The 13,446-nt window shown below is 37.9% G+C and overlaps 1 protein-coding gene across 4 annotated transcripts in view; it reads right to left on the reverse strand.

The window, feature by feature from the left end:
- LOC137474798 (potassium voltage-gated channel subfamily KQT member 1-like) overlaps positions 1 to 13,446 on the reverse strand; it is a 407,224-nt gene that overhangs the window by 178,642 nt on the left and 215,136 nt on the right. For 3 of the 4 annotated variants that reach the window (XM_068191686.1, XM_068191688.1, XM_068191687.1), the window contains exons 12-14: positions 10,869 to 10,944; positions 7,204 to 7,298; positions 6,181 to 6,221 (exon numbers count right to left, since the gene is read on the reverse strand). In XM_068191686.1, the coding sequence (XP_068047787.1) occupies positions 6,181 to 6,221; positions 7,204 to 7,298; positions 10,869 to 10,944 (212 nt within the window). Of the gene's footprint in view, positions 1 to 6,180; positions 6,222 to 7,203; positions 7,299 to 10,868; positions 10,945 to 13,446 lie in introns of those variants that run through there. The other variant, XR_010999499.1, reaches the window with a different exon arrangement.

Genomic DNA, 13,446 nt, shown 5'->3' on the forward strand with positions numbered 1-13,446 from the left:
TATTGCACAGGGAATGAAGCAAAAACCCATACATATTCTGAGTTGGGAGACTACATTCACAAGTTAAAACCCACAGCCCCTACTTACAAGCTGATGCCAATGGAAGTTGGATGTTTTTCTCTACTAAAGTATATTGCCAATACCTGGAGTAATTACTCCTGGATTTTTTCATGCATTGCATTTTCATGAGTGATTAAGGTCCTGTTTTTAAAGACAACTAAGTCAATTTTGCATGAACAAGGCTGAGATATGAAGGAAGGTAGGCTGAGATATGAATTTACATTGTGTCAGAGTTCACAGTGAGTGCCTGTGTGTGCTCATCACATTCCTGGATTTCTCAGGGAGTCATATTTGCTTTACCATTCATATTTGCTATGGGATATGTTTAGTGACCTGTTTGCAGCAAAGTTCACCTCGAGGTAACTTGTGCTGCACACACCACCCCAGAGGAAGACCAGCGAAAACAGGGCTGGCAAGAGCACGTTGTGCTTTCCTTCTCCTCCACACACTACCCAGAACCTTTTACAGGTCCTCTACCCTTGGCAGGTCTTTGCAGGCTTAGAAAAGAGAAGTGTTTTCCCAGAGAACCTGCAGGAGCAAATAAAATCAGGAAAGAAAATGTGGGACAGACAATAAGTGACACAGCTTGGCTCAGACATCTCTACTATTCATCGTTCACAACCTCAGAAGCTTCTTAAAATGTAAGTGGCTGAGGCTCAAGTTTATCTCTGTGTTCATCTCTGCCTAAAATGAAATAATTGGCTCTGCTGTCTACTTTCTAGTTAGTAAATCTGTAAACACATCTTTCAAAGTATATATCAGCAAAAAAGCATGACTTTAAAGATTTCTAAATTGGGATGTGGTTTGTACAGCAGTGGGCAGATAGTGTTTTTGTTTAGGTCTAACCCCAGTAAGTCCCCTAAACCTGAAGAAATACTTCAAAAAGCTTTTTTTGTTTTTTAAATAATAAAATAATCATTTCCTCACCAGCTCTAATTCCATCCTTCAGATAATCACCAAGATATCCCAAACCAAGTTAACAGTGTTTCCTATTTTAGTTATTCCTGAAAGCTGTGTGGAACAGGAAAGAAAATAGGGAGCAGATAAGCAGTAAGAAGCTGTATTGTGGCATGTGGCACTGCTCTAAGATGTGGAAAAACAGAAAAGGAAGGAATGATGCACATGGAGGGAGATGTGTCTCATGCACCTCTGTGCTGGCATGCAGGCTGTGAAAGTCACAAAATGCTGTGGTCCTCCCACGTTTCTTATCAGCCTCCACGGGGAACAGCATCCAGCCCTAATTTACAAGCATTTCCTTCTAATAGAGAGCATCTTTAAGAGCAAATGTGGTGTGTGCACAATTCACCAAACATGGGGGTAAGTTCAGATAAAAATCACTCCAGTGCGTGTGATTTCTGGCTAATTTTTTTGTTTCTCTCTTGAGTCTTTTCTAGATAGATGATTTGAGACTTCCTACATTAGACTGTTTCTTTATATAGAGTTGAAAAGATTGCATGGCCAACCATATGAAATGTCTAAATTTCTCCAGTCTTCACTTTGTAATCCAAAATAACTTCCCTTTAGTATTGAGTTTTTACTCTGTGTTGGGCTGCACTTAAACAGAGATCAGCTAAGCAATCCTGTAACACTTATGGGAAAGGCACAGAGCCAAAGGATAAAAGGAAGCACAATTACTTATAACTGGATGAAAATATATATGGGAAATTTTGTCTCAGAAATAAAAAAAATATCAAAAACATATTGCATCACATGGTTGGTACGATACAAATCCATTATTTTATATACTTAGATTGAATCTGAGAAAACACTAGTAAATAAGCAATATGCATTCTAATTCAGGAGACTGAATAGTTGTTAATACAGATTAATAATAATAACATGTATTTATTAATATGGACATTTCTTCCCTGAAGTCTTTACTTTCTTGAGTATTCTACTTTCAAACAACACAATCCTATATTAATTTCCCAATATTTTCACAAAGCTGGCCCATCTATTTTCCTAGTGAAGAAGAAGATATGCCTCTTCCAAAAAACCAAAAAAACCCAAAAACAAACAAACAAATAAACAAACAAAAAAACACCAAAAAACCTCAAACACTTTTACATTTGCTTCTAACTAGTTCAAGAGATGATAACCCTTTCCCCAGATGGAAACACATGCTATAAATAACAAAAGCTGATAGGAGCAGGAGGAAGAAAGCAAATCAAAGGAGGAATGGCACCTTAATCTTATTTTTCCTCACAGTTAGTGTGCTACATCCCATCAGAATATACCAAACTTTAAAGAAAATCCATTTTTTTCCTATGGCTGGGGAAAAGTATTTATGAAGACCTTTAGGACAGTGAATGAATTGCAGAGAGATGGTCTGAAAATGGTAAAAGCTGGAAACTACTCTCCTTTATAGAGCAAGAGTCCTTCCTTGATTTTTACACAGCTAGAGGAGAGCTAATTCAAAAATACTCAAATTCTTCTGAAAGCCATCAGCTGCTTTTAAGCAGAAAATGAGGAAATTGACTGGATATTCCGGATTGCTGAAGACACCTCAAACCTTTGTAAATGGTATCTCGGAAAGCAGAACAGCCCAGGAGGCACCGCTGCCTTCATTTTGCTCCCTCGGTGCAAATGCAGCCTTTCTGGAGCTGTGTTTGCACCAGCTCTGCCAAAGCTCCATGCAGGGATGATTGTGATCAGCTAATGGCAAGATCTGGATTCTTGGGCTTGTAAACTGTGCACGCTGCTGAAAAAGAAGGTCAGGATTGCCCCTTTACACCCAAAAATTAGCAAATAACAAAGTTGCCTCAGTCATGGCAGCTTTTAGTTGGAGTCTCTTTTCTTGTCAGTCAGAGCCATTTGCAGCTGATTGATAGAAGAAATTAAAAAAAGGTAAGGCATAGCCCTGGATCAAGCACTTGTGACTTCCTTTGGACAGCCTAAAAAGTAAACTGCTAAAACATTTTCATCTCCAGGAGGGGTGGGATAAATCAGTTCCTGCAGAAATATGGGTATCTCTCATTTCAAATACTAATTGACTTAAAAAAAGATAAAATTAAGCTTTTTAAGCTGAGCATATTTATTATGCTTTAAAAGATACAGTGACCCAATTTCTTTTTAACAGATGGGAAGGGAAAAGTATCAGAAAGCTTAGGTGGCACTTAATGGAAAAAAAGTAAACAATGGAACTGTCAAAATTTTGCAAGAAAGCCCTTTTCTTCAGGCATTCCCACCCGTGTCATACAGAACCAAGAGGTTCAGATAAACTGCCGATAAACATCAGCTTTTTGTGTACTTTTCTGAACCCAAACACTGGATCTTTTGTTTTACCTTGGCATTATTCTTTACCTTTACCCATGAAAAGCTGTAGTAAGTCTCAAAAATTGCATTCAAAAGCAGTTAACTCCATCATATATATAAATAAATATATATATTATATACATATATATTTATTTACTTTTATATATATATATATATATGGAATTAACAAAGTACACACATACAGTGATACAAATAAAGAGTGTCTTTATTTATATATTTAGATATTTAGATATTTATATATTTATATATTTATATAAGTATATATTTATATATTTATATATTTATATAAGTATATATTTATATATTTATATATAAATATATAAAGATACTCTTGATTATATATTTATATTATATATATATAAATATATAAATAATATATAAATATATTTATATATATTTATATATAAATATATAAATAAAGACACTCTTTATTTGTATCACTGTATGTGTGTACTTTGTTAATTCCATAAATTCAATTAATATGCTCTTTCCCTCTACATCAACACTTTCCATTATTAAGGCATATGTTTATTGTGACAGGAATCTATTTCAGCTGATAAAATTGTGTCCCCTGGAACACTGGGACAGGCTTCCAATGAAACTCAGAGAGAGTCTTCTAAATATACTCATAAAAGTAGGGTCCAGGTCCTTGGAAGATTGATTCATTATCTTAGTGTTTTTCAATCCACTCCTGCTTGTAGGAGTTTCAAAGAAAGGGAGGAGATGCCAAGAGCAAAACAAGCAAAAAGGGAGAATTCTTCCCAAGATGCACATGTGAAAGTGGAATTATTAGAATTCTTTGTACAAAATATGGCAGATATTTTAAGTTTAAAGGGATAATTAGGCAAGTTGGTTGAAGACAAACCATTTTGGAGACTAAATACACTGCAACTTTGTCAGGAAGCCTATCATGTGCAATGGGCTGAAAGCTGACAGGAAGGCTGGAGGCTTCTTTTACACATTTCCCAAAGCACCTTGCTCTTGGCCCCACTGGAGTCAGGACTGCTCTGACCCAGCATGGCTTTTATTCTTTTCTCGTATCCTTATCTTGTTTTAACACAGCTTTTAGTGCTTTTTTATCTCAGAGAAACTAACCAGAAAAATAACAATAATTGCTTCCAGTGAATTCAGATTCTGGGTCTTTTGTGACATCATTCACTTTTGAAAGGTAATTATACTATAGACAGGCTGCAATTGCTTTTATAGAATATTATCAAAGTCCACAACAGGGACTTTTCAATAAAAAAAACTGATCCAAACCCCACTGAGGTCACTGGAAAGAGTCCTGTTGATTTGAACAGGCTTGGAATCAGACCTTAAGAGTCTTTGAATAGGAGTATAATAAAACAAGGAAAAAATAAAAGGAGCTGGAAAGGAAAATTCTTTTCATGTTTTTCTCCTTAGCAGTTTAATTTTCTTTGCATTGTCACTTCTTTTTTGCTTGTCATTAGTACAAAAATAACACAGTCTAGGGGAAACACCCATATTGTTAAAAATGACACTTTTAGCAATGCCTAGAAAAGTATTGTATAAAAAAATCCATATCCAATATAGAATAAACCATGCATTCTGAAGGAAACCCAGGGATAACCCTTTTTTTAGAGAAGAACAGTACAAAAGTCTTTTTTCACCCCAAATAAACAAATAATGCACCCACTTTTCATTGTTCACCACTTGGAAAATCCTGTGAATAAAGGTGGGTTGGATAACTCCAGGAGTAATTGCAAACTAACTCTAGGTTTAGTTCTGCAGATCATTTCTCTGAAACCACTTATCTTATTTTTGGATTTGTGGAGGGTTTAGATAAAATAACTACTAGATCAAATAACTTCTGGTTTTGGTCTTACAACCCCTTAACTGAGCTCACCAGATTCTGCATCCCTAACCACCACTCTACCTTGTCCAGTAAGTTCCTTGGTTCTTCAGATTCTTTCCAATACTTTTCTAAAGCTACAGGCCCACCTAAGACCTTCCCAGTGGTTTCTAGGATCCTTTTGACTCAAGATTTGGTGAGACCAAACTCCCTGAACATCTTCAGCTTCTTGAACCTCTCAGAACATTATTTTACAATGAGTTTCTAATTATTCACCTCCTCTGAAACCAGAAACTGCTTGATAAAAAGTGCTTCTAACACCGGTCTTTTCAAGCACAAATTGTAGTTTCAGTTTGGTAATGCTATACTTGAAATAAAATAATACATTCTTGGAGGTAAGGGATGTTTTTCCATAAATTTAGCTTGCACTTTGTGGAATGAATTTCCACGCATAAATATTTATAGAAGTATTCAAGCTGACAGATTCTTTTCCTGTGGTCCAAAATCAGCTACAGGGAAAAAAGGATTGTACTACTGAGCCTTCTGCAGCAATCAGATGTTGAAAATGTGTTTTGAATGATATTCCTTGTTCTGATAATATTAACCACTGACAACATGCCATGTTTTAGAGGCTCTGAAATTACTTTACCACCCTTAGTTGTGCTCCAAGTCACTTGTGGATACGGGACATGAGTTCAGGAAGGAAGAAACCTTTTTAAGTGGAATAAACATAATGTAATCCCAGGCCCAGACCAAAAGATTTAGAAAGACTGTTTTTGTAGAAGGATTTCCCTCAGGATATTTCCATCTCATCATGTTCTAATACACATTTTAACATTTATTCTTAATTTCCATTTACTACCCTACCACCTGAATGAAATGTATTTATCTTTACACAGGCATTCCAGGGCTTATTAACAGAATTGCATTCATGTATGATTGGCTAGATTATAAACCCACATTACTGTAGCCAAGTGTATTTTCCCAAAGTTATGAAGATAATTATTTTGCATAAAATGCAGTCACCATACCTGGGAGGAAAAGACCTGGCTTTCCCAAGGATTGATCCAACCTGAGAAGCAAACAAAATATTACCAGCAGAGCAATTACCAAACAACTTAAACTATGTTGCTAAGCATGGGAGCATAATTTACATGAAAATTTACAGTAGCTCTAAACCCAAACCAAAACAAGCAAAAACATGAGACTAGCATGACTTTTTGCACACACAGTCAGCAGTTTAGCTCTTTAAGAGTTTTTCCTCCAAAATCAAACCATATTATTATTGTTATTTTCGTGAGTACTAATATTTCTCAGACTTTCAAGTTGTAACTAAAACATAGTTCTCCTGTGTCCTATGTAACCTAATAAAAAAGACTATACAAACAGAATTACTTAATAACATTTGCGACGATTCCTAGAGCCTCGTGCAGGCGGATTTAATATCTATATATGTTGACACAGTAGATTCCATTCAATAGGATTTTTTTTTTCATTTCATTTAAGGGCCAGGGGAGTTCATTCTGGTGTCCCAGTCCACAGCATTAATTTCTAAAGAGAAAAGCACTTTGAAAGACAAAAACAGAAGAGAATAGTCTTGTGGCAAAATATTTCAGCTGCAAACCCAAAACTTGGAGAAAGCATGTGCACAGAGGAATGTGGGCAGGGAAAAGTTCCAGATAGTGCAGAACAAGCAAAACAGATTTCTCACAGTTGTGGAGAACCACAGACTGGCAACAGAAAGGTAAATCATTATTTGAAAAGTTTTCCTTTTCTAAGAAGAGGACAAAACAGTTTGGATCACACTATAAACTTCACAGCATGCACCTTAATTTCTTTTAATTCCAGTTGGAGAAAAAGGAGAGGAGAATAAAGGGTAATTGTAAACTTGGTTTTAAAAAGGGTTAAAAATGGCTCCAAGTTAAATCCTCCAGATATTGTGCTCCCTGTTGTGCTTGCAATTTTGGACAATTACTGTTCATTAAGAACACATCTCTCCTACAGCCAGCTGGCACTAGAGGAACCAGATATTTCATGAGGTAGACAGGTCTTACCTCCTTTGAAGTTCCTTTATGCGAACCATCATGTTGAGGTGTCCTTGGGAGTACTGCTCAATCACATCACGGACGTCGTACGGCTTCCGAGCTTGCTGGGAAAGGAGGCAGGCAGCAAGTTGAAAGGTGAGCATTGACCAAACTGGATTTCTATTTCAGACAGGCCTTCATTCTGTTTTTTTATCTGCCTATATGCCTGCCATTTTGCAACCGTTGTTGTAATGAATAAAAAAATACGCAGCCATTGTGGGAATGAATATTTGTTGTGGAGACGGAGCCAAATGATTCCCATTACTGTCAGTTAGAGTCATGTCTTCATGTTACTCCATACTGAGCAAAATATTAGCCCTTCACAGTGTATTTGGGAAACACGAACCCAAGATGGATAATTTTTCTGGGACTCCCCTGTGCAGTATCTCCTGGCTCATTCCAAAGCCATGTGTTAATCATAATGTCAGGGGACTGAACCCCAGGGACTGGCCCCAGAATCAAATATCTCTGAAGACCAGAGATGTCTGGTGACAGAAATATTGCTGCTTGAGGAACAGGGAATCAGATGCTCTGCATAAGTCAGGACACTGCTGCAAGTGGGTTTTGTTTGTCCTCCTTCGACTTTCATGATACCTTTGAGATCAGAAAAAAAGGTGCAATTAAAATAAAAAGGACAGATAAAAAATTGCAAGAGAGTGAAAAAAATCCCACTTGCCCAGCTATATTTCCATCCTAATGAGAATCCAGGTGCTTCTGCCAAGCTTTGGTTTCTTGCTGCAACTACTGTGGCCAAATTTTGAAACAAGTCTGGAGAATTTGCAGAAAGTGATGTGGCTATAAAAGGTGCATCACGGTGAAATTTTAGCAAGTAAAATCAATGTATGTGGGGAGGCATCAACGCAAATCATAGCCTGTTGGAAAGACCAGCATTTTGAGGGCCCTTATGGGAAATGTGGGGCAAAATGTCTCCCTTTTTGGCTCTGACTCAAGAAAAGAAGGCGGGGAGAAAAAAAGCAAAGGTAAACTGCAAATCTAGTAATTGAAAATTACTGAAAACAGCTCATTAGTCATCTTGTTGTGTGTTTGCACTCTGTCACAGCCTCAGCCAGAGCCATTAGCATGCACCACTGCACACATGCATTGAACACCTACAGTATGTGCTGGAGTCATGCTTGGAAGGCTGCCACACAATCCTAGAAATTTCAAATAAAAGCATGGAACTGGAATGGAAACAAATCCTGTGAAATGAATGAAGAAGCAAGAGTTCTTAGTGAAAAAATGCCTTCCCTGCACACAGCACTCATCTGCACCAATACTTTCAGAAGAGTTGTGGCTTTGGAGGTGTGCGTGTGCGCGCGTTTGAGTGCATTTGGGAGCAGAGGCTTTGCAGGGGAGGGAGGTTTCAGCTTTCAGCTTATCGTTCAATTTTTAGTTGGGCTTTTTATCCCCCTTCCCCAGCTCCACATTTTGCAGATGCTGACACATCACTATTTCTGGCCAGAAAAGCAGCCTATTGTCTTCACCCCAAGAAGCAGTGCCAGTATCACTCTTTAGATGGACTAGGGGGGGTGCCTGGAGAGCATTTTGGCTAATTTCCATGTCCTTTCCTTTGGACATTCTCTATTTAAACACCGTGCATGGCGCAGAGCCTGGTTGCGCTGGGGAGCCTTTCCCTCCCCTCTCCCCAGTGGGCTACTATGTGCATAATTAATTCTACTCATTCCCAGTGAAATTTTTTTTCCTCCTCAAAATAAGTCTTCTGACAGTTTTCCTTTTTAGCAAACCATCAGCTCCGAATCCTACAGTTGCAAAGTGCTGCAATCTGCCTGAGTCCTCTCTGAAGCTGAGTAAAAAAATCCCCTCAGCTTCCACCACTTTCCCCTCCTCTTTTTCCATAAAGATTTAGATCTGTGCATCTTATGTCCTGCCAAACTTTGGCACAATCCCCTGTCATGTTTTTATTAGGAAATGCTAGAATGATACAACTGAAGCCAGGAGGTAATGGGCTTCCAGACAAGTGTGGTAAATGCAGCACTTGAACAACTCCTTTGACTTTCATTCTGTTCACAATCCCAAATCCTGGCCATTTGAGCTCAGTATTCCACATTCGGCATGCAAAACTAAATAATATTACCCAGCTCTGAACTTCCAAAGTCTAATTAGCATGGGGAGTCCTATAAACTCTATTTCATGGCCCCAAGAAAGGAAGAAACAAAATATTATTCCTTCTTCTACCCTGTCACTAACTCACAGAATTCTCTCCATAAATTGAGGAAGTTCAGTTTTTAAGGTTTGGCATGACTGCCACTGGCTGACAGCTCCAGAACATGAGGTTTCTGGTGGTTTGAAATATCCTAATTTTTAACCTAACTCATTTATAAACTGATTTTATTTTACAGAACTAGTGTCCCAATTTTCTTCTTATTTTTTTTATAATTTCCCATAGTGTTTATCTCTCTTTACAATTCTATTTAGAATATAAATTGCAATAAAAATTACAATTTTTATATATTATGTTTACAACATAATCCTGCTCTCCTGTTTTTTGCTGAGTTTAACAAACTGACTTCTCCTAGTCTTCTTTCAAAAGATAGGGTTTTCTGAAGATACATGTTTGCATGGGATTAGGAAATATATAAGATGTTCTATCTGCCCTAATTTAGAATCTTCTGCATGCTGGGATCTTATCTCAGGCTTCTATCGCTTGCATTTAAGTGCTCAGCTCTAATCAAACTTCCTTGAAATGTAGGTTTTTTTGATTTATTTTCTTAAAATCTCTTCAAAAGGATTATGAAAGGCCATTAACCTGCAGTGAATCCTCTTGGACAAAAAAAGCATGAACCTTGAGATGGAAATAATGAGAGCTTTGAAAATCAGTCCAGAAGTTAATTTTTCATTTCCATGGCATTTCCAGCCCATGTATGATGAGAATGATGATATCAGGATCACATCCCAAACAAGATTTATCATAATAAGTCTCACTAAACAGGCAAAATGAAACAGTATTTTCAATGCAGCACATTTAGTTTGAGCACTTTGTAACCAGATTGAGAAAATTACCTGAACATAAAGACAGCAAATTTCCAGACAGCAGATGCTCCACAATTTTATAAAATATGGCCTATGAGGTCCCTTTCTGGGAAATACATTTGGAAACGCGAGTCACTGCTGTGAAAGAAACTTTGCACCCACAGTACTTGTCAGTGAAGCCTATTGATCTGTCAGCCATAGGCAGCATGGGACTGAACATTCCCTAATTGATCAGATGATTGATAACATTCTTGTTATGATCAGTATTTTTGCAGACACCCTGACAGAGGTTTTTCACCCCAACACCAGTGTTTTCTTCTTTTTCACCCCAACACCAGTGTTTTCTTCACTTCTGCTAGTAGATGGGTAAGTATTGGTCAGTACAGTTTAACAAGCAGAAGCCCAAAAAACAACTGCAGTAAAAAATAATGATATTGACTCCACAAAGTCAGGGGTTTGTAGCATACTACATCCATGGGTCACTGATAATTTTGCCCACGCCATTAAAAAATCCACAAAAGGTGAATCCAAGGACCTCAAAAGCACTTGTTACAACCACCTTCACCAAGACAAGTCCCCTCTGAGAGCGTCTTTGATGTCCCATGAGCTCATGAGATGCACTTGGGATTAATCCTGCTGCTTACCTGAAATTTCCTTCTGGCCACAAAATACTGCATTCTCCTGATGACTTTCACAGCAGTTCTGTGTGCTTCAGTCAGTCTGCCAAAGAACACAAACACAGACAGACATCAGCTGGGGGGACGGCTCGGGGGGAAGATGCTGACTCCCAGCACTGAAATGTAAAACTATGTTTTATCTTTACAATACAAAATTGCAGTGTAGCAAGCTGTGAGTGCGTGGATGCTTTGTTCCTCTGCTTTGCCTTCCTGCAAATTGTGGTTCTAAGTATTCAAAACTGATAAGTGAGACAATGAAAGCAGGTGCACAAAGATAATACATGTGGAAGGGATTAGACAGGATTACTGCCATTGCACACAACTGGCATCAGTTTGAAAAATATTAAATGTTTTTAGAACCATGACTGCATTCCTTATTTTGCATTTACTGAGTGTTTGCCCGTGAGCTCTATTGCACAGAAATTAAGTCCTTCAAAAATACTTTGAAAAATAAAAGTGTCCTAAAAAAAAGTAAATAAAAATGAACACAACACATCCTCTCAGAACATGTGTGTGTGTGTGTGTCTGTACTGGTATTCAAACACAGAATGGGACATTTTATAACTCAGCTGTATCACTTCACCTAGAGGATCCTGCAGTTGCAGAACATTAATTATGCCACTTGGCAGGCAATTAATTACCACACCTCTTCTTTATGGTGAATTTTGGCAGGGTAGAGAGGAAGCAGGAACATGGTAATTATAAGAATGAGTATTTTCTTGAAGAACTGACTCCTCCCCCATGGACTCCTCTATTCATTCCAAATAAGTGAACTAAAGAAAACAAAATTTTCTTTCCAAGGAAGTTGTATTGTTGAGAAATCTATATTTTATATGGACATCATCCTTGACATGTGATGATCATCCCAGGAAAGCTTTCCAGCAACAATCTTCTGAAAACACAATCTGCTGGCTCTTCACAGGGTGTCTAGCTGGGGAAAAGGAAGTATTGGCTTGACCACCTACTTGGGTGCCACAGTTTAGAGACAAATTCTTTAAAAAGTGGAAAGGTTACAGTGGATTATTACAAATTGAAGGAAATAAAGGCTAAACAAGCAGGCACTGTGTTGCAAGAATTAGCATACTAATTCATTTTTATAATTATTCTTTGGGGAAACAGTGCTTATCCTAGAATATGCTGAGTTGGAAGGGACTGATCAGGATCATCGAGTCCAACTCCTGGTACCCCAGCAATCCCACCTGTGCCTAAGAGCTTCTGATTGGGTGAAGGTGCCATAGTCACAGGCTTTTAAAATAAGCTTTCAGTAGCTTTTTCTTTCTCTTTTCACTTCAAGTCACAGAATAACATTAAAAATATGCACAAATATCTGTCTGTCCTGCCTATATGCCCATATTTAATTTATCTGTGTATATCCATGCAGATGTCCACATAAATACGCTCACACATGCAAACACGTAGAAGACAAAGCAGGGTGAGCATGACTGAAGAACTAGCTTTGTTGTACACCATCAGCAGCACAGCTGAAGAGGAATCTTTACATTTGTGTAAGCCCATCAAGGGGATTTCAGTGTCACTGACGAGCTAGCAGCAGTTTAGCCTGCAGGACCCTTATTATGGTGGAAAAAAAGCTCTCAGCTTGACATGCAGGGCCCCAGCTGAGCTCCTGTGGCTGCTGACTAGAACAGAGATGACATTCTGCTTGCAAATGGCACAGAATTGATAGAGAAATCTTTGTCAGCCTCTACAACCATTTTTTTAATAACCACAAAAGAATCACAGTTTAAGGTTTAGAGGTTAGCCTATCTCCCTTGTGTAGCAGTTAAGACAAAAACTTGAAATTATCCCCTAGAAAAAAATGATGTGAAACTTCATATGTATACTTGAGGGGTTTTTTTATTAGGCTAATCCAAATGAGATGGTTCAGGCACTGTTTAAACAGGCTTACATAAACAAGTTTAAAGAAGTCAGAGATGGAACAAAACCAAGGCAGTAATTTTATCCTAATTCCCCCCTTCAGCACAAATCAGGGCTACAAAACTTTTTCCTTTGTGTTATCAAGCTAAAGTTTTCAAAACTATGAGGCTGAACTCTTGGAACTTGATGCACAGCTGAACAGGCCTCATTTTTAGAGAGAGAAGTAATTTATTGGTCAAATACATCTAAGAAGGCCACCCAACTATCACTCCAGAGCACTTGATATCATCATGTTCGAATTGGCAAAACTCACACCAGTCTCATCGGAAGAAAATTCTGAAATAGAAGTGACTGCTCAGATTTGATGGTCACTGGTGTTAAATTGAGAGTAAGAAACAGCAGACCTGACTTTGGTGGAAAAATAGCATGAAAAGATGCAAATCCATATACTGAGACATTTGGATAAGTCATCTTAATTGTCCCAATAAATCCCCCAGGGAGCACAGTAGCTCCAGATGAGATAAATTCCTGCGCTGTACAGCAAGCAGAGCTATCCTCCTGAGGGGAAGTTGGGGCAGTGTGGCTGTGATCCTAAATATTTTTTGAGATTTTAGCTGATTTTCACAGGTTTCTGACCAGTAATGTCCATAATGAATAATTACAACTACTA

Source organism: Anomalospiza imberbis, chromosome 5 (assembly GCF_031753505.1).
Source record: "Anomalospiza imberbis isolate Cuckoo-Finch-1a 21T00152 chromosome 5, ASM3175350v1, whole genome shotgun sequence".
Classification (NCBI taxonomy): domain Eukaryota; kingdom Metazoa; phylum Chordata; class Aves; order Passeriformes; family Viduidae; genus Anomalospiza; species Anomalospiza imberbis.